Source organism: Arctopsyche grandis, chromosome 12, assembly GCF_051622035.1.
Source record: "Arctopsyche grandis isolate Sample6627 chromosome 12, ASM5162203v2, whole genome shotgun sequence".
In the NCBI taxonomy this organism is placed as follows: domain Eukaryota; kingdom Metazoa; phylum Arthropoda; class Insecta; order Trichoptera; family Hydropsychidae; genus Arctopsyche; species Arctopsyche grandis.
Genome location: NC_135366.1, coordinates 28,369,985 through 28,393,879, shown reverse-complemented (window position 1 = coordinate 28,393,879; position 23,895 = coordinate 28,369,985). Strand labels below are relative to the sequence as shown.

Below are 23,895 nucleotides of genomic sequence, written 5' to 3'. Positions count from 1 at the left end.
CAGAAAAGAAACAAAATAATAACTAAAGAAATTAGACATGACGAAAATAAAACATATTTACATATATACACAAACAAAACATTGAACACAATAATAAAAATAATAAGATATATAATAGCGGATAATAATAATAATTATCTTATCTATATATATATATATATATATATATATATATATATATATATATATATATATATATATATATATATATATATATATATATATATATATATATATATATATATATATATATATATAAAATTGAATATCTGTCTGTGTGTCTCGAATAGGCTCCTAAACTACTAAATCGATTACGATGGAACTTTCAGGATTTGTTGTAAGCATGTCCGAGAAGATTACTATGAAAAAAAATCAACAAAAACGGGAGAAACGGGAATGAGTGTCATTGCAACGCAATAATTTCAAATGTATCCGCTGCCTGCGTTTTTCTGACAAATGGGAACGGGAACGGTAACGGGAATGGGAACGACAACGGGAACGGGAATTGCATGCATTATTGCGGCATTGCAACGCATGCCGTGTTCAGCTAGTCTAATATATACAAAATATTTAGTTATCTTATCTAATATATAATTTCGAAAGACACTTTGTATGTATGTATAGTATAAAGGTTTGTTGGGAGGATCGAAAACAAATCAAAGTTTATATGTCGACGACATCTATATCGTCGAATATTATTTTTTTTCGATTCAAATAAATTTAATAAAAAACAAATAAAAGTTTACTATTAGATTGTTTAAGCTATAAGCTTTGCCATATTTAAGCTATGTTATAAGCTAATATTACAAATACCGAGTGAAGCCGGGTAGAACCACTAGTATAATATATACATACATACGTATGTAAATATCTCAATTCCTTTTCCAAAATAATCTCCAGTAAAAATATAAAAAAACAAAACTATTTGCAAATTGTATTAAAGTATAATACATATTTATGTATATACTAGTAGTGCTACCCGGCTTCGCTCGGTAAATGGAGATTAAATGAAAACCATTAATTTGTTCCAGCCAATCAGAAATGGCTTTGACGACAGCCAATCAGGAACGAATTACAGACGCCGTTTCGGTTTTATATATACGATTATTATTATATATAAAGACTAGGGATTGCAATTTACTATCAAATTTCATAAAACAGTAAACGTTAAATGATTTTTCCTACTACCGGTATACCGGTATTAACCGGTAAATGAAAAAAAGGTTTTTTTGTGGATAAGATAACTGTATGTGGTTACTTTTTCTAAAAACGTTAACCTAGATTGTAAACCTAACCTAAATCGTAAATAATTAAAAATAAATCTCAGGTGATTAATGTCATATAAATGCATTTAAAAAAATTCGTTATAATAAACAAATTTAACATTTTTATTTATTTAAAGTTTGGGCGATTTGAAATTTTCGATCATATTTAAAACAACCGTCCGATTGCATTTTTTTCGAATTTATTGGTCTGTGTTGCCAGTGAATTTATAAATGTGAATTGCCACATTTAATTCTAAAAAAAAAAAAATCAGACAACCTTATCCATAATACGCCATTTTCATCGATTTTTAATGTAATATTATGTAATTTCATATATTCCTATTTACTCCTTTCGCGATAATAGTTAATATATTATAGATTAAAAAAAAATACATATAATTAATTAATATAGATTAAAAAAAAAAACAGTTTCAAACAAAGCAATATATGTACGTATGTATTTACATACATAGTTCGATTTATAAAGGTTTCCATTAACTTTCACATTATATATTCATAGTATCTGAATTCCACTGTGATGCTCTGTCAAAGTATGCAAATTTTACTTTTTTTATATTATTTAATTTATATGGCTACGAAGGTACATGTTTATTTTTATTTTTGCAAACAAAAACCCAAACACTGAAAGGACTATTCGATGTAGCACACAATGTGACGCAGAATTTATGTGGAATTTCGCTCAAAAGGCTATCTTTCCTTTGACAGAAAAGAAGCAATTATAATATTTTATAAACCCGAGAAAAATGATCCCTTCACCATATTTGAAACATTTAAAAATAGATTAAATTTTTTTAATACATGTATAAAAAACACTAAAATAATAAATAAAAAAGGCTGTGTGTGTCTAAAGACTGAAAATATATATATTTTAGGCCAAATTACATATACAGCAACATTGAACTATCAGTATTATGTATATGGGACAAAAGGCATATATGATATAATATTATATAAGGATACTGGCAGCGTGTATGGGATAGTATTGGTATGGGGCGAGCTTTCGGGCCGTAAAGTGTCCTAAGTACCATAAATAAACATTATGCAATTGTATGGACTCCTTAAAAGGCTCACTCGGATATATGTATATATATAGGGATTTCGCGAAATCTCGTACGGTGCACGGGACGAGGATATAAGCGCGATAAAAGGATCACATAAAGGGGAAATGCGGCTTATTTGGACACAAAGGCTCCAGAAACGAACAGAGAGAGATATAGAGAAAGTAAGGAGAAAATAAAACATCACACGAAAGATCGAAGTATCATCCCTCAAGTTTTGCGACCATTTCGATCGTAAACAACAATTCAGACCATACATGCGTGCGCGCTTGATGAAGCGATTCTCAATTGCTATATTATTTATCATTAGTTTTATGCCCGTTGAAATTTCAAATATCGTTAAAATATAAATTAATTTCAATTAAAAATATATATGTATATATATATATTTAATTGATTAATATGAAAACAAAAAAAATGGTTCAAAACCTCGCTAACTAAAATTATTATAATTATGTATTTTATATGGCGAGAACGAAAAATTCAATTAATGTTTAAAAAAAAGGCCATTTCAATATTCTACGATAGTTTCATCGCTAACTCTCTGAACTCAGGTATACCTATAAGAGAATATTTGTATTCGCTTGAGGGTTCGCGGGTTCGACTCCGAATGAGAATTTATACAAAGTGATTTTTATCGATTCATTCATTATGTTCGGCTAGCGTTAGGACAGACACACACACAGACTACCGTCTTTATATATATACATATATATAATATAATAATATGTATGTGCAGAATGATTCGTGAACATGTAGAGGGGATTCTAAGATCGCAGAGAAAGACGCAGCAATAGTTGTAGAATATTGTTCTTGATCCGTCGGCCTGCCAGCTCCGAATGAAACACAGAACAGAGCCGCCTAATATTTATACCCAGCGGGTACTCTCAATACAGAAAGGTCATTGGTCGATGGGTCGCGAGACCTCATTGGCTGTTGTATACAGCTTGTTCATACGTCGAGGCCTTTTTGGTGCGAACGCGAGATTAGTTGATCAGCTTTAGTAAACCAGTGGTTGACGAGCACCAATCAACTAATCTCTTTTACAATACATTCCAATTGGTGTATTGTATATAATTTTATAAAAAAAAATAAAATTTCTTTTTGAATACTTTATTATTTGTAAATGTCAAACAAATTTAAAATCCTAATTTATTTTTAATAAATATTTCTTCTAGGCAGATAATTTATATGTGTATGAAATTTTAGTTTACATACTTATGTATGATATAAACATTAAATGAAATCGCTTTTCATAGCAAATCAATTAAACATGAATGAAAATGTAATAAATGTTCAAATTTGTACACATGATTTAATAATGATCGATTATTTAAGCAAATTTCCTCATAAAAATGACCTTGAATCATTTTTGTTTATGTTTTAAAGTCAGTATTAAATGTTTCAATAGAAATTTTAGTACAAAACGAAACAATTAAATTAAATAAAAAATGTGTGAAAAAAATTATTATTATTATTAAAACCATTTTTTTCACAAAATTAATTTAAATTAATTTATACTAAATTAATTTAAACTTATTTATACAAAATTAATTTAAACTAATTTATAAAAAAAATTTAAACTAATTTATACAAAATTAATTTATATTATACGTAATATTTTTTAATTAATCTATTTAAATAATTTTGATATATTCCTAAAATTTTAATTAAATTAATTAATATGAAAGATATTTCAAAAATAATATATAATACGTTTGTAAACTTATTATTCTTTTTTGGAATCGTCAGAATTTTTTTTATGACTGACCTTTTCTTATCCAAAAGGTCATAATATCAAAATCCTAAAATAACACATTAAAAACTGAATTAACATGTACAAAAAAATGATTTTTAAAAATTATTTTATCAACATTAAACTTTAAAACGACAGTTCATAATCAGACGGCAATAATTTTTGCAAATAATTGATCCAAGTGAGCACAAAACCGGTTAAGATATTATATTTAAGCATATAATACTTAAAAATAATTTACGACCAATTCTAGCAACCGCGAAATTTCAATGCGAAACATTTCGACATCAGCCCTTTTAGAAGTGAGTTGCGAATAAAAACGCGCATAAAAACATAAATACATTGAACTAAAAGCGAAAAGTATTCAGGAAAAAAATAACCCATTCACGCCGCCAAATTACAACCGCGTCGAAAAGCGTATTTTCATTGACAGCGTTCGCGTTTGTATATATAATATAATATATATAATAATAAGTGTTTGCTCGCGTATCGTTCGGTATGATTGAGATCGGACGGAAAAAGCCTAAAAATAAAATTCGTCGCCGTCGGACGTGGGAGGGTTAAAAGGAGGCTATAACCTTTTCTTACCCCATCGCCATTCTCCGGAGAAAAATATAGAAAAATGGTTTATTTATAATCTCTGGAGTCAACCGTCGCGCGCGAGCTTTCACGAATATGTCACCTTTCGGATATTAAATTATGAAAGAAAACCTTTCAGAGGCCGATTTTTTTTATTTATTTTTTCGAATTGAGAATAAATAGTGACAGACTCCGATTTGACTAAGGTTAGGCGCATATTGACGAGACGCGTCGCTCACTCGCGTGTCAAAAAAATATGACGATGGATTGATTTTTTTCATTTTTTTTTCTTGGCGGATGATGTCAATTTATAATGCATAGTATGCTGTGCATTATTGGAAAAAAAAATGACAAGTTTGACGGATGAAAAAAATATGAACTCAATATAATCGTATACTTGGATGTGTGCGTACACTGAAAATTTAATGTTTTGGAACTAGTTTAGGTATATTTATTAAATTTTTATACCAGGAAGGCCTTACAGGTAAACTCCAATGCGCCTTCCTGGCCAATTACAAACAATACAGAATTTTATATATAAAAGTCGCTGAATTACGAGCCACTGAAAACTCGCAAATTAACGAGACATCTATGAATTGCACATCAATTTTATTGTACATTAATCGTACTCAAATAGTGGTGACATGGTAGGAAGGATTTTTAGCCAATTCTTGATCGGGATCCATTTCAACAATGAAATCAGAGAAAATTGGCAAACTCTATTAGGAAACAACGACCTGGAGTCACAAATATCCAGGTCTGACCAGCAGCACTACATAAATACTCAGAACAATTATTTTCAATCGAGGTCAGCTCATGGGAACGAACCCGGCGCCTCTCGGTGTTAAACAGAAGCTTAACGACTGAGCTATACTGCTGGCTTAATTATCTAAGAAGGCGCATTGGGGTTTACATAAAATAAAAATAAAATTAGATCCACTCTGTTAGTTCAGTGTCATTGTTATTAAATTTATTGGAAGTTTGGCGGATCAAAATTTGTGAGCTAAATTTAAACCACTTCCACACTTTCAATCGATTTGAAACTTAACAGATATACGGGCCTTAGCTAAGAATATAATAGGCCAATATCTTCAACACAACGACAAAGGAATAAAATCATCAACGTCGTCATTTAAAATGACATCAGAATACATTCGCGCCACCCACACACAACAGACTTGAAAATTTAGATTGTTTTAATAACATTTTTTGACACTATTTCATATAAATTTTATGCTAAAAGCTCTCACACTTTCTCACGTACATTTTAACTTCACAATTAGCTTCCATAAAGCTTAAAAATGTTGAAATGCACGGCGTGTTTATTGATGTGCTACGGCCAAGTCCAAGTGTGTTACATTTATTTGTGTCTTAATCATCTATTCTAGAAAGTGAAAAAAGAGTTCTTGAATAGTGAAAAGCATCTAAAAAGGTTTAAAAACAAACTTCTATTCCAAATATTTAAATCAAATTTAAGCCCACCGTTCTAATTGGTATTCGCAGGATCGTAGATTTACCCTTTTAAGCGTCAAGCATGCGTTATCTACCCGCCTATCGTTCAATCAACGCCTCTCGCATACATTTCCCTAATGAAATCGACCCGATTAACTATGCAAAACTTCAATCGAACCCCCTCACTGCCTCGCATTTTTTGTCTTCTACGCAAACACACCAGGGACGGGCCGAGTGGGTGGGTGGGGGGGTTAAATTGCGCGCTCTCCATATTAGACCTCATAAATAACTCTCTTTTTGATGGTGTATAATATATTCTTATCTCTCCGGGCGTCCATCATCGGTCCATCCACTCGCAAGCCAGCCCAACCCCCCTCGCGACCACCCCACTTTTTTTTCAACGACAAGACTGCGGTTTTTTCAGCCGCGCTGAAAATGAATGGATGAAAAGGCACTAGGAAAAAAGGTCTCCTGCTAACAAGGCGAGGGGTGGGAATCTCCCCTTTTTGCAACAGGGCACACATTTCCTCTCCTACCCTTGCTTTATCAGTGTTTACACGGACCAAACGATGCCTAGGAAAATTAAAAGGACCTTATCTTTTATTCATGGACTCGCGGCGTATTAATAATAGTGGATTTACCGATGCCTTGAGGTGCGTTTGTATACTTTGAAATGCGATGAATAATTAATCGAAGATAGGGTGTTGAAGGGTGAAAGAGGGGCGGGGGTACAGTTTAATCAAAGCCTCCGGTAAAGGTTGAATTAAAAGAAAATAAACGCACCCGGTGGGTTTTAAGCCGTTTTTCGAATGTATTTCGGATGGGTGGGTGGGGGAATGAGATTAGCCGTTTTTACGAATGGCGTACCTAGAGATTAGTCGGGGGTTGGGGGGTTAAACCGCTTAATTTACTGCCTCCGATGATGTCAACTCGTTAAATCCAGACGTGTTCATATATATACGTACAAGAATATTATATAAGTATCAAAATATTACCAATTTCCGGAGAGCTCGCTTGGGAAACATCGACGCGCGTATTATTTTTGCGATAATTTTGTTCAGTGATTTTCAAACTTTTTGCTCACGCTTACGCCAATTAATACCGATTGAGGATCTCTGTCGATTTAGCGATCGATTCGACAAATAAATGCCAACCGGAATTAATTAACCGAAGCTTAAGCGGCGAACGTGAGGCGCCTACGGTACGAACTTACAGTTTGTGTTCGCAGCGAAAATATTTAACTTGACAATATTGTACTTGGGTACGCCAGAGCCGTGCATGAAGAAGGTGGGTGGCAAATAGGGGAGAAAAACGGACTTAGTTATAGCGGAAGAAGAACGTTGATTTAAGACGTCGTAACAAAAATTTACGTCCCCTTACATACGTTACGCGGTGCAGACGAAATACCTCTGTGCAATTTATTATTTCGTATTTAAATATACAGTAATATTATCGCGTTGAATTTAAACCGGATTGAAATAAATACTGATTCCATATTCATTATTATCAAATGGAAAAACAAAATAAAAGTATTTATGTATGTTTATACACGTGTACTTTTAAACAGACTAACGAGTTGCGCTCTCTTTACTTTTTTTGCACGCTTTCTGTCGCCATTTTAGATTTTAATGAGATCGTTTTGTATAAAGAAAATTAACAACGACATGTCGATTCATTCTACAATACGTATTCCGAGGAAAATATCCCATTTACAAGTTTTTTTTCCATCTGGATAAGCTCTGAAATATGTATTGGAAAATTTTAACGAACGCACACATACATTTTATATGAGTACCAATTGGAATTAATTGAATATTTCATGGGTTTGTTTTAACTATACGTATTCATAAATATTTGGCCTTTGATGTGCTAATTTTATATTTTTTATAACATATACAGTACTTAAAATATATACAAAAAATATTACAGTAAATCCTATTCAAAATCTCGCTGATATATTTCAGATAAGAATCAGTATAAATTTACAAACAACATGAATTCAATTGTGATAAAGTTTCATTTAAAACAATATTTTATAATCTATTTGCTATTGACAAACATATAAATGACCTGTAGTATTTAATTTTTCAGTAATTATAGTGATTTCGGTCAGTTATTATATGTAATAAATAAAATGAGCGGTCAGTATACTCATACGAGTATCGATCATCGAGCATGTTAACTAAATGGTAAGTTTCTTTTGACAGTACCTTATTTAATTTCATGTATGAAGTTATATAATAAATTAAATGAACGGTCAGTATATGTATGTATACATATGTATATTGAAATCGATTGGTCAGTTTGTTAATTAGATAAATTGCTCTTTATATATTGTGCTATTATGTATTTCTTCAAGCTTAAAAAGCGTTAGGGATTTTTCAATTTTATATAATAGTCATTTTGATGAAACGGATAACAGTATTTACTGATAAATTACTTGACCACATTCGTATTTTTGGTGTTTTCGGTCAAAAGTTTGGTTGCTTAAGCAAATATAAAACAATTTCTCTTTTATCAGCATAGGTTGGAGGATATATAAAATTAATCTCATATTTTTCTACGATTAGTATAATACATACAGCATGTTTTTAAAGTCGAAAGATTAGCCAGAAATGTACAAATTATATATGTATGGTTGTCGTGAAAATTTTATTTCGTAATAAAGTTTAGAATTTAAGTTGTACAAGTATGTAAATTCAGTACACAAGTTCATTCAGCGAAAGTAATTTTTCGCTATACAATGGCTTTTTGCAAATATTATTTGTGTTTTTTCCTTTGCGGAGGACACGCGTGAAACTGTTTCGTTTGGAAAAATAAATAATTTTCCCATCTGAAGCGTCGTATTTTCCACGAGTGCATTCGCGAACAATGTATTCGCATCTCGCTCGAGACTTTTATGAAACGATCGTTGCATCTCTCTCATCGCAATTTCAAACTCGTTGCAGCGTCACCAATGCAAAATTGCACGAGTGCATTATAAAGTTTATTTTCCATTTTCATGTGCATATACGATCTACATGTACGAATATGCACTGTGCGAGCGAATCATGTAGTAGAGTTGACGCGTGAAATGAACGTGTGAATATAATTTTATTTTCATTAAAATTAATAAAAAATATATGAGCCGTTATATTTAAAAGCGGTCTCCGTGACGAGCCGGAATGTTAAATTACAGAAAACGCAAATATCGGAAGGCAAAGATCGAAAATCGAAAGATCTTAAGTCGAAAGATCAAAAAAAAGGGTGCATGGTAAACGGTACATACTCACGTACATACTCACTTAATTTGCGCGAGCAGGATACAACAGGAATAAAAGGAACAGGCTTTTCCTCCCGTATTAATGTTCGCGCGCAGAATACGGGAGGAAAAGCCTGTTCCTCTTGTTCCTGTTGTACCCTGCTCGCGCAAATTAAGTGAGTATGTACCGTTTACCATGAACCCTTTTTTTTTGATCTTTCGACTTAATATCTTTATAAGATAATATAATATAATATCATATATAAGATAATATAAAAAAATATATAAAATATAAAAAAGTTGAATTCCAAGTTTCATAACGTATTGAAAACGCCTCTTAAAGTAAATCTTAAAAATTTATAATTAAAGTTGTTATAAATTTCATCTCAAAAATTTTCAAATATGATTTATATAAATAACTAGTCGTTTTACCCGGCTTCGCTCGGTGTTTGTTATATATACCACTTAAACATGGCTAATCTAATAGTAAATATTCTGAAACTAAACTGAAAAAGGAATCGGGATCCGGAACTGAAACAGGAAATCCGAAATCGGAATTGAAATCAGAATTGGAAATTAAATTGAAACAGAAATGGAAATTGGAATGTTAATCTGAATCGAAATCGATATCGATATCGTCATCATAGAAAATTTGAATTTTTCGATAACGTCACGGATTCTACGAACCAAAACATACATACAAAGTATTTTTCGAAATTATATTTAAGATGATGTAATTATTTTACAAAAGAATGATCTTCCTGATTAGGAACTTCTAAAATAAATTATAATATTAAATCATTAGATTTAGTCGGGAAATAATTAAACAAAAACACACACACAGTTACATTCTGACTTTCAAATATGACGGCTCATATTATAAAAAAACTGAAATACATATTTCAATACAAATGCAGTCATAATACTGCATATAAAAATAAATAAATCTTTAATTAACGATTCGAAACCACATCAAATTTATACAGAGCAGTAGAAACATTGTACTTTAGCTTACTTGCGCAGTAGAATGTATAATATAATAACAGTGCCTTAGTAGGCTACGTAGACCCAACAACCGAGCAACACCACTTAGTTACTGACAGTAAATACTGTCAGTAAGTAAGCCAAGGGCGACTCAGCACCAAAACGGCCATATTAGAATTAAGCACACGGCATTAAGAAAAACACTAAGCGGTCTCGTCATACTCGAGCACCCCGAAACGACCGGGTTTCAGAATCCTGGAGGGTTTCCTCGCGGGCTAATAAGTACCCGAAGGTATGCAAGATCCAAATCCGGAGGAAAACCGGAAACGGCGTGTTTGCAAAACCGTGAAAAGCCGAGGTGAAATTTGAAAATGTCGATAGCACGCGCGGTTGGCCATCCAAGAGTATATGTACATACTTAGGCATTGGTATGGGTTTTTCTCTTACGGGGGTAGATGTGGTGGGGTAGTAAATGCCCTCAAAATACACTTTGTTATCGTAGAGGACCCTTTTTTTCCGCGCAAGGGACCCTCGTGGCCATATTTCACGAGGAAATTCCAACGAAAATTATGTGACGGAATTTTGTATATGATTTTATGGTATATCGGTTGTGAGGGTGTGTTTGTGTATTCGTCACACGGGATGCAAAATATATCGGTAGAAACGCAATATCGCCGGATTGTGATGTTGTATTTTCGTGGTATTTTATAATATATCGGTGTATTATGCTCTGGCTGCGCTGAGATGTATGGAATATTGAGAATATTGGGTCGTAGACGATTTTTATAAATTCTTCGTTTTATTATAAGACATACCTACACACATATCTGTTATATTCAATATATCTATGTATGTATGTATGTATGGATATTGGTATTTAATATGACAACAGGGCTAATAAGTCAAAATCTTAAGGTCGAATTTTCTAATAACCACAATCCTTGATCTATTTATATTATACCTCGTACATACATATGTTCATATGAACATATAGATAGAGAAAAAAGAAAGATGTGTGAGATGAGATGGATAAAAGTTGCTCAAAACAAAGACGAATGAAAGGGTATTTGAGAGGCATTAATCCAGCAGTTGATGATAAATTATAAAATGTATTTGAATAATTTACTTTACATACTGTATGAATTATACAGCATGTTAAGTAAATGAACAATATATACATACGTATCTCTGGTAGGATTTTTTTATTAATAATTAATGACCTGTATTAATTTGGTCAGTATTTTCGGTTGATCTATTCAGTAGTTGTATTATTGGTTACTGACTACTTGATTACTGTCTGTCTGTCAAAAAATAGACTTTAAACAATAAGCGGTTTGTTTATTGACCTTTTTTTTTTATAAATATACAGTACATTATTATCACCAAATTTTCGTAATTTTTTCTAATTGAAAAAATTGACATAAGTAATCTATTTGAGTATTCCTTCTGCATACTGTCACAAAAAAATAGTTGCTTAGTGAATGTTTCATATGTACATATATAAAATTCTTTCTTTTTTAACTGTTAAATAATTATAAAATATTTCAAAATTATATCTAAGCCCTTATAAGGATATTTTGTACATTTTGTTATACATTTTTTTAATTATATATACATACATACGTATATATACAATAAAAAGTATAAAAAGATAAAAAGTTATACTACAAAACATTTTGCGAGAAATTAAATAATAATTAAAAGTAATACTCATTAAAAAATACGTACGTAGAGAATTATAATAACATAAAAATTCAATGCGAAAGCCATCCTTGCTTTGAATGCTTCAGATCGACACATAAAATAATCAACTAATGTTTCTTTGAATCGAAATTATATATGTATATTCTTTCTTGAAGATACAAATACAAATGATGTCCGTTTTTTCATTAATTTAAATATGTTCTAATTTTATATTGAGAATATACAATTATTCCAGTACGGAAAAACACAATAAAGTATTCAAATAGAAAAAAAACAACCCTTAATTATAAGAAAACAGTCACATAATCACGAAACACTATATGTATGTATGTATGTATTTCGAACAAAATTTACAAACAAACGATAAATCACAATTAATCGCCTTCGTAATGGTTCATTTCAAAACGATAAAAAAAATCTCGCCTACACTACAACAATACGAGAGAGCGCTTAACGTGTTAATTCCAACGAACGATAAGGGTTAAAATATGTGTTTTTTATTAGGAAAAAGTTCGCACTCAATACAGATAACACTATCTTTTTCATTTCGCTCATATCATACTTATATTCATCATTAAATAAACGACATTTTAACTATATTCTACAGTAATAAATAATACATTATACGTATATCAAGTAGATATTCGATTTTCACGAAAGAGTGTGTAGAGTTTTCCTTTCGTTGAATGGGAGTTTTCCGCTCGCGTGATCTCATTTCATTCGATACAATGAGAGATATTCGCCATTTTGTCGGACGCAAAAAAAACCCCGAAAGCTTTTTTCCGACCCCTCGCATTATATAAATGGATTATTTTTCAATATTTAATAAGTTAGTATGTGTTTATGCCTTTTTTCAGGTCAATTACCATACGAAATGTATTTATGAGGTGAAAGCTCGAAACAAAGCAAAAAACCTTTCGCATGTTATTAGCTTAATGCATTGAATATACGACACGATTGCTATTATATACAAATATTATGTGTTGAGATTAATTTTCAATGTTGTATTTAATATTTAATTCTAGTATTGTGCCCGTTGATATTTCATCGGTTGGTCTTACAAAGGAATTGAAATACATATAAAATAACCACATAAGAATAATGAACAAAATCGATAAATCAATAATCAATAATACAGATTTCCCAAACATTTACGATCGTTTTAATAGATCATTTTTCATTTGGCTTTATAATTTATAATGCTTTATTTTATGTAATATTTAATTCATCACATTTAATCCATATTTTATTATGAAAATCGCAAACTAGATAGAAGTGAATTTTAAACAAGCTTAATTCTATGCGGATTATGTGCGATAGCGTTATAATGTGTTATACAAGTTTTTAATTAGCTAAATTCATTTAACTCTACACTCGTAACAAATAATAAGCTTATGATTCATTCTTCAATAAAAATTAGTTTCGCTCTGCTTAAACGTATAACTAAATATTTGCATATGTACTTGGAGACTACGGACTTAGCCAAGGATTTCTCACAAGTTTCTTACGTTTAAAGCTTAACTCTGACGTAAAACTACCGACTGACTGTAAATCACCAGGCCAACTAATTATTATAATTAAAAAGCGCCATTCTTGGTCTTTCAAACTATATTAGTATTAATACTATGCAAAAGATAATTTGAGACTTAAAACAATTTTAAAGGCGATATGTGTACATATTTTCGTCATACAAATTTTGATAAAATTTACGCATAGATTTGACGCCACATTAAGAACTGGCCCAAAGTCAATTAGTCAAATAAAAATCATTATTATAAAGCGTAATTCTTGTTCTATTCATCGATGTTAGTATCATTGCTAAATGATTGGTAATCTTTAATTTGTATCAAATTCAAAGACGACAGTTTATCGTAGCTATTTCCTACAACTATGTACTATATACGTCTGCTAGTGAAGTATTCAGTCTTACGTAAAATAAATTTAAACGCCGTAAATGAGTTTCAAAGTTGCTTCGAATTGAAAATAATTTAATTAATCAACGTATGAGCATGAGCTATACAATATCCGATATCGTTTTTTTCTTCTGCCTTTATTTCACACTAAAAAATGGGTATTTTTTTCGTCGAAGAGTAGATTTATCATCTCATAAAAATATACGACGGTCAACAACAATGAGGATAAATCAGGAATCAGGAGGGGGAAGGACGTAGGAAGGAAGTAGGGAAAAAATAGGACAATATCGGATCGTTCGGAAGTGTGTGTATTATATTATTATATAAGGCATATACCATACGCCGTACCGGGCTGGGGGAAAATCGACAGTATCGACACACGTCCATAAAAGATAGGGAAATTCTAGGGGGGTTCTGGCTACCGGCTCTTATCTTTGTTTCTTTGGGCCCCCCCGCCAGTCAAAATTTATGTACCAAAAAGCGAGATAAATCGCACGAATGGGACACACAAAGATTCCAAACCATAGTTCAAAATTACATATATACATATGTATTACTAAATACTGATTTTATGGTTCAACTTAATCATATTGTGCTAAGAACTGGATAATCAATGATTAATTTTTTGAAATATTTATAAATAAATTCCATCCGTGAAATTTATTATACATATAATAAATAATACATAATAGTTTTCTTTGTAGTCAATTAAGTTGTTATTGTATGAAATTTGTCGATTATTGTATTTATGTAAATGCTTGGTGTACCTTTATGTGCTTAATACGAGACATAGTAACATATGTATTTCAGTGGTTAGCGTTTAATGCTTTCAATTGAGTCCAAATATGTTCATTCCCTGGCCGGGTGATGCTGTCCAACCTTGGATATATTTTTTATTTTTAATTTTAATTTATACCAAAAAGGTCTAACAGGTACCTTATCCCAATGCGCCTTCCTGGCCAGAAACAATGTACATTTGATAAAAGTATTATACAAAGTAAATACATATCAATTAACACCCATAGAGACATCTATGGTCAAATTCGTAAATTTGCAGCATTTTTAAACAATCAATTGAAATTGAAATTCAGTGAATATATATCAATTATCATCTACAAAGACAGTTATGGTTAAACCTGTTAATTTGCAGCATTTTATACAATTCAGCGAAATTCGAATTTGCCAAAAACTCAAGATTTGCGAGAAAATTGGTAAGGTTGCCAATTTGTTGGAGTCGTTTCAATGAAAATCAGATAAATTGGCAAACTCTGGTAGGAAATGATCGACCTGGAGTCTTATTGGAGCTTATTTCATCATATTAATTACATACAATTTATAGTTTGTATCAACTTATACAAAATATAAATTGAGTATCAAAGTTCGATCACATTGAATATGAGATAGTATGAAAAAAGTAAAAGTTATAGTAATTTTTAACGACGTCTTTATGAAGTGATGGCGATATGAAGTGTACATATATTCATAAAATATCACATAAAAATAATCACATACCAATTGTACAAAATGTCTAAAGCTTTTTATAAATATACCTATATATTAACAAATATTTAAGCTTTCGAAGCGCTCGTTGAGAGGTTTCGATTGATATTTTTTAATTATATTATACGTGAGAGCACACGCTGCAAATTTCCTTTGTGTCGTTAAAAGGATATTTTCTTTTTTTCCGGAATGTATTTCGCAAAGGAAGAAAAAGAGAGAGAATGTGGGGGGGAGGGGGGGGGAGAAATAAAAAGAAATAAACTTTCCGATGTTTCATTCAAAACGGGGCAAATTTGACTTTTCCGGTCGTATAATTAATTGTATCGGATTTGCCAGCGAGTTTGTTAAAATGCTCAGCCGTTGAAAAAGTTCAAAATAAACGAGCTTTGGCAAAGAAAACGCAAGGAATAAAATTTCCAACGATGAAAGGGGAATTTCCACGATTCTATCGTCACGTTTATACACACTTACATATTATACGTAAAACCTTCATCCCGAGGCGAGTAGATAATTCAACGGTTTATTTCAAGTCGATAGTTAATTTGCTAAAGCTCGATTTGTAGACTCAATGTGAACGGTATGGATTAGAGCAAACTCTAGAATTTTATTTAATTATATTAACTCACATTTAAATGAGAATAATCAATAGCTAAAATTCAATATGAGAAATTTATATGTATGAAAAATAGTCACCCCTCCCCATTTATGTACGTATATTATTTTGTAAAAATATAAATATGTACTAAAATATCTATATTTTATCATTGTTTAATACATTTTATATATGACAATGGTCTAATGGTTTAATTTATTTTTTTCAATAAAAAATAGTACACTATGTATATAGCCGAAAGTCTGTTTAATTGTGCCTTATACACATTATGACAATTCTAAGCCCTTTAACTAACATAAGTTAAATGTTGTATATAGGTAGTACATATTATGTATAACTAGTAAATAATGCATGTATTACACATTTATATAAATATAATTAATGATCATAAAATAAATCACACCCGAGCAAAACCATGTACTTAAGCTGATATTTAATTACAATACAATAGTTAGACTAAAATTAAGCAATTTTTGGACCAAGCAGAATGGACTAGTGGTGAGCATATAATGCTTTGAACAAAGTGTGGTCACGGGTTCAAATCCCACTGGTTGCTGCTGGCCAGACCTTAGATTTGTGACTCCAGGTCAATCGTTTCCTATCAGAGTTTGTCAATTTACCTGATTTTCATTGAAACTGTTCCAAAAAACTGGCAACCTCACCCATTTTCATAATTGAATGAAATGCTGCAAACTTAAAAATTTGACCATAGATGTCTCTGTGGATTTTAATTGATATGTATGTATTTACTTTGTAATACTAATAATACTTGTATCAAATGTACAATGTTTCTGGCCAGAAAGGCGCATTGAGGCCACATGTTAGGAACTCCCTGGTATATGTATGTACATTAAAAATAAATAAATAAAAATGATTTATGCTTTGGTCATATTTGGACTTCATAATCATCATCATTATATGTATAAATATCTTCTTATATGCTCACAAAACTATACATACGTCTACGAACCAGTACGACCATAGATATATACGACATAGATATATCTATGAGTACGACTCTATATGATTCAATCAGGAAAAAATTTTAAATTCAATATGTACATAAGACTTGTTCAATATTTCCGTCATTTTCAGCCAACCCCACTGCAGAATTTCCGTATTGGAAACTTGCATTATTCTCATGCATCACGAAAAGAGGGTGAAGTATTCGCTCGCGAACAATGGACTTATTTTTAAAAAATAATAAAAAGATCCCTTGTAGAAACTTCGGAAAGCCCCACGCTCTCATCTGGTGTTGCTACAAAGCGATTTTCAGACTGGCAAGGCGTTGGAATAAAACCAAAACAAAAAAAAATAGGAAAAAAGAAAAAGAACATCTCACAAAACAGCAACATCACCGCGAATCGGAAAAAAGGGGTAAAAATATATATATAAATACCTCAGCAGCCGGTTTTCCTCCGACCGATATACACTCGAGCTCAATCTCCTGGTCTTCTGTAGCAGTCAGACGAGGTCCTTGGAGGATTTTAGGTGGATCTGGTGGTACCAACACTGACAGTACCGCAAAACGAGACCTGATTCCTGCTTGACCTGAACAGAATAACAATTCGCTAGTTAGTCTCATACCCTTTACTTTGAATCTCATACGGATATTCATACGGAACAAAGTGACTTGATAAAAGCACTTTGTTCCGCCTCAAAAATACAAAATAAATTCTAAAAGATTTGTCCGATTCATCTTAGATTAAAATTTAATAATCACCATTAAAACACACATTTCGTGTATGAATTTATATAATAAGATAAGTCTCTAGCAATTGTTCGTTTAACATACTCGATATATAAAATAAATAAAACAGTGCTCGCATTCACAGATAAAGAAAAACCATTAGGGAAATTATAATCATATTTTCAATGAGTACATTTTTATATATTTTATACACATGTACGACAACGTTCCATTTATTTTGTCACGTAATAACACGATGCGACAGACGAGCACATTATATGTATACAGAATAATTTTAGACATTTATATTGTTTATGTGTGTGACACACAAAACGCAATAGTGAGAGATATGTCGTGACACAATCACATCACGGATTTACACGATTACGTTTCGTAAATTGAAAATTTAAGCCAAAAAAAATGAATAAAAAAATAACAACAACCTGGAACATCGTTAACGTTAAAAAGTATCACACGTTGAAAACCGAAACGACATTATTGCACCGTGACATGACACGCCGTGTAAATCGACTAAAAAAACGCTTTATAATTTGATAAATTTAATTTAAATACCCAAAGGTATTGAGAAACTTTATGCGTGATTATAAATATGCGTTGCTTAATAGCCCTTATGTGGCTGAAGGCACAAACTTGCACCAGAGACTTAACATGTCTGTACCTACATACATAGATGCATTTTGTGAATTGTAGGTGTATCTTTATGTGTATAGATGTATATCAAAATGTGTATAGCTCTTAATATATATTATAAATAAAAATACGTTTATTGATTTGATTTGTATACATAATAAAATCCACAAGAAGTTTTAATTTAAGTTAATTTGTACCTACTATATATATGTAGGTACAGTCAACCCTGTTCTATTATATGGGATAGATTGGCTTTGTAAAAATACCAACAAATAAATATATAAATCGTACTATCTTGTAAAACGTTTTCATACATTTTCATATCTTTTCCATCTTAACTGTTTACATTTTATACATTAACACAATCTATCGAGCTTATATAGGCTTTGACTTTTTGACAATTCATATAATGGAACAACTGGTTTATATATAATATTTCTCTATTTTACAAGAAAAGCTTTATATAAAACAATATACAATCCCTTCTTTGTATTTTTACTTTATCTGTTATTATTATAATGCTATTGTTTTTTTATGATTATTTGTATATTTCTCTGTATTTTTTCGACCATTAGGGACTCCTTTAATGCTACAATGGTCCAAACTTAAACTTAATTAAATAAATATATATACATCAGATTGTATTTGATTTGAATAAAAAAAAAATGGGACATATCTACAAAGATTGAATAGAAATAAAAGCCATCAAATGTATGTATAACGAAACGCAAAGTTTTGTATACAATATTTAAAATACCTAAATTTTACGCAATAAATTGTATTTGTTTTGTACTAAATTTTACACAATAAGTTTAATTGTATTATGAAATAAACTATTGAAAATATCTTACGAAATCCCAAACAAAATACCTTCTTATTTCTTTTGCGTATATAAAATTTAAATTGATCAAAATTTTATTACACTGACTTGCAAACTTTTCAAATCCAAAATGAAATTTAATTACAAAGAGATAACAATTTAATCGATGGTCATATATTCTATATAAATAGACATTTGAGTAATTGGTTTCAGGCAAATTTGAGAAGCATGATAACACAAAAACTGATTTACAAAGCTTGCAACTTATCACTTATCGCTATATCTCAATGTCTCAAATTGGACACGTTACAAAACCTTAGGACAAAACCTTTCTAGTAATCTAGAAGATTAAAAAAACAGTAAAAATTAATTTAAAAAATAATTGAAAACTCACCTAAAGGACCGGGACTGACTTGACATTGATATTTGGCATCATCTTCGAGCAGCACCGGCGAAATATCTAACGAAAAATCACCTGCAAAATAAAAAACAAACACTCAATAAATCGCCAGCATAATTGAGACTTATCGAAGAGTGAAAAAAACATTCTAAACCCCATCCGAGCCTGTCGGATAACGACTTTTCGCAAAGCGGCGTTATCGTTTACGAGGATGGGGGGGTCGCTCATATCGCCAACTATATTATTTTAAGCCGGATTTTAAAATATCTCCCTTCGCAATTTTTTTTATATGACATAAAATGAAAAGTGTATATTGTATAATACCTTTTCGGCGTACCTACGGCGACGGGAGATTTTAATTTTCTGATAAAAGAGATTTATTCAGACGCGCTTTAACGCGTCAGTGTAAATCTAACTTATCATTTTATAAGCTGGCGCTGTCAAAATTAAAGAGCGGGCACAACCTCGTGCAAATTCGCAAGGAAACACCCTGTGCTTTTAATTTACAGGGTGCTCCCAGTGCTGTTGAGATCTGGTCTGTGTACATTTGGGCGGAAGGAGGTGAGGATCCATTAAAAATAAATTAAATAAGGATTTTAAAGTGCAACTCGCCCGAAAAACGATAAGAATGAATGAAGGGAAAAAATTAGGTTCAGACAAAGCGTTCGGGTATCGTTGGAAAATTGTCGGAGGAAATTCGGGGCCCACTCGGAAGTTTAATTTCGGGAAGGAAAACGCGCCTATTAAAAGGTGAAGGGGACGGTGTAACCTTATCAAATTTCATCGAAAGCGCCAAAATTAAATTATATTTCCGAAGGCACTCGAAAAAAGCATAGTAAAACGTATCGATTAGGAGCGAAATGACTTTTTCAGCATAAAATTAATTTTTAGGTCGAAAATTGCTTTATTGGTTCGATCCTATATATATGTACATACATATGTATAACGTATATATAATATTGTCTCAGCAAATTTTAATTTGATTCACTTTGAAATTTTGATATAGAATTTCTTACATGTATTTTTTTCAGAATTTCTCATATATATTTTAGAACGTTTATATTAAACGCTAAATTTACTCCAATCTAAAGCAACACGTTTATTTAATATATAATTTGGAAAGAGACTTTGTATGTATGTATGTATGTAACCTTCGTTCGTTGGTTCGTAGAAATCGGTGACGTCATCGAAGACATGATTCAATTTTTTTCGATTCAAAGAATTCAAAGTCCCCGGGGTGCAGACGCCAGGGGCGAAGCCCTAGGAGGCGCAGATGCCGGGGGCGGAGCCGTAGAGGGCGCAGACGCCGGGGGCGAAGCCCTGGGGGGCGCAGGCGCCGGATTCTTTATAAGATTTCTTCGGATTTCTTTATAAGAGACTTACTATATATGTTTGTTTGTTCTTGACAGTCAATTTAATAAAAAAAACAAATGAGTATTCAAATAAATGTATATAAAATGAAACTATTCAAATAAATTTAATAAAACGTTTACTATTAGATTAGTCATGTTTAAGCGGTTTGTATTACAAATACCGAGCGAAGCCGGGTAATACAGCTAGTATATTATATTTTAGTATTTTGCCTTATAACTTATGTGTTTAATATTTCAAATATTTCATTTTCTATCAAGTTAAATGCTTCGAAATATGACGAAGTAATCCTACACAGAACGTTAAAAACATTCATATTCCATTCCATTTGATCATAAGTACAATGAATTTATTATTTGCATAGTGTATTTCATACAAGTACATATATGTAAATGTACATATGTATGGATATTATAATATACTTTTATTACCGATTTTATTTGGAAATAGTATTAAATTTCATTAAATACCGATAAAAATAATTTTCTTGGTGTTCTTATTAATTGATTCAATCTGTTTTTTACACGTAAAATATTTATGAAATTTTTATATCGTACATATATAAATATAATAAAAACAGATTGAATAAATTTAAATAAATAAATATTAAAAAAGTCTATATAATTCAATTTTATATTAAGCAAAATCGCGGGAAATGAAAAATTCACCAATTTTATACAATGACTATGAATATTATATAACGACATTTTCTTCTTTAAATTAAATAACAAGGATTCAAATTTCAATAAAAATAATTCTAAATGACGACTAATTTTAAATTAAATGAGAATTCAAACAACTTTATAATTCGTTTAGATTTATTTACAATATTTATTAAATTCTGTACTACCTTATTTATATTTAAATAAAATCGAAACCCTAACATGAAATTTTACTTCTTTAATTAAACAAATGTATTTTTCTACACATATTAATTACATTCATTCATTATACCTATACTATACATAGATGATTTTTGTATGTTGGTCCACAATGCAAATCAACAGTTTTCATTTTAGACCCACCATATTTAGTATACACAATCAAATAGACTGAAGATTACTTACAATTTTTCTGAAAAGTTACATATTTTTTATTTTTCTACTGAGTGAAGCCAGGTAATTCGGCTTATAGCATTAATTCCCAATCTTAGGCATACAAGGGGTAACAAAAAAATCAATAAAATGTGTACACATCATCATCATAATCATTCACAGACAATTCGCCATCCACTTCTGGATGAAAGCCTATCCAAACATGCTTCCATTTGTCTCTGTTTTGGGCAACTTATATCTATCTCATTCCATAAATTTTCTAATTTCATCCACCCATGCAGCCTTTCACATTCTCTCTGCTACCATTCGAGCTCTTCTTTCGTCGACTTATTATCCATTCGTCTAGCTATGTTACCCGCCCATTGTCATTTCAAACTCTTTACCCCACCATTACATCAAAAACCTTTGTCATACTTCAAAAACGTACACATCAAAATATATCAACTATTTTTGTTTTATCTGCCAAATTTTTGCTTTTTATATCTTCCCAGATATTTCTACAAATATAATTTAATTATATCAATTAAAATAAATTAAGTATACGCCGACTCACATAAGTAAATACATTGCACATTTCGCGAGATAATCCAATGAGAACTTCAAACACTTTTACTTAAAAAAAAATACTCAAACATTTGAAGGAGTGATAATTAAAAGGAGCAGAAGAGAGATTATAAAAAATATAAAAAAACGAGTCGTTTTTCCTGAGCATAATTCAGCGCGACAGTTGGCCTATTTGGGGTCGCATAATCCGCGATAAACCCTGTAGCCAGGGGCGGGCTACTTAAAAATGTTTTTGATTTGTTTGCTAAGAACTTGCAGAATCCCTTTTAAGAAGTCGTCGTCCTTCTCCAAGGAGCGAAAGAGATACTTATCTATATCTAAACATACATACACGTTTATACGAAGATAGATAGGAGCAACTTTTCGTTCTCGGGTCGGTGTATAATTCACTTAGTTGAGGTTCGGCCCCGGGTTGAATAGCTTAAGCCACCCCTCGAAATGAGCACCCCTGGAGACAGCCCCGTTCAAGAATACATACATATTCATCAGATATACATATACATAGATATGTATTATTGTAGGTGCGTATTGTAGATGTCGGTAATTGGGGCAATGGACACCTGTCGTCGGAGCGTACAAATGTAATGCAGGGTTAATGGAACGATCTCGATTTGATTTCAAAGCGGATCAAAGCTTTTTAATCCTACATACATACATATGTATGTGTTCTATATTTTGACGTAAAACTACATATTCATATATTTGTGAGGGCATTTAAAATTGTTTTAAATCCCAACATATCGTATACATACATATGTAGGTAGAATAACAATTTATTTATTTACATATTAGCCAAAGTGACATAACATAATACTCGCTGCGCTACAAATGGTTGCAAACTACGCGGCCGTATGCTCACTCAACTTTTGCCATTTTAGACTTGCCAGAAAGATCCAACTAAATTTTAAGAATTGTCAAACATCAATGTACATGGAAATTTCATCTGCGCAACCCCATGAATATCTCGTCTTTCGTACATGCTGAAATTCAATCGAAATGAGCATGCAGTCGCGTGGTTTGCAACCATTTGTAGCAAACCTCATAATACTATAACACATCACTATGAACAGACATATGTATGTATAAGCATAATACAAATACTATATTTATACTTGTGTTGTGCCCGTCGATTTCAACTGGTGCTTTTGGAAAGGAATTGATAAATGAATTAAAATAAAGTATGTATATAAATATAATATAGACGCGCGTACGTATTATTATTAAAAAAGTTGGGTGCGCGCATTACACGCTCACCGAT

The 23,895-nt window shown here is 31.3% G+C and overlaps 1 protein-coding gene across 1 annotated transcript in view; it reads right to left on the bottom strand.

The window, feature by feature from the left end:
• LOC143920490 (irregular chiasm C-roughest protein-like) overlaps window positions 1-23,895 on the bottom strand; it is an 86,158-nt gene that overhangs the window by 40,334 nt on the left and 21,929 nt on the right. Inside the window, exons 3-4 of the mRNA XM_077443368.1 lie at window positions 19,642-19,722; window positions 17,486-17,637 (exon numbers count right to left, since the gene is read on the bottom strand). Of these exons, the coding sequence (XP_077299494.1) occupies window positions 17,486-17,637; window positions 19,642-19,722 (233 nt within the window). The remainder of the gene's footprint in view (window positions 1-17,485; window positions 17,638-19,641; window positions 19,723-23,895) is intronic.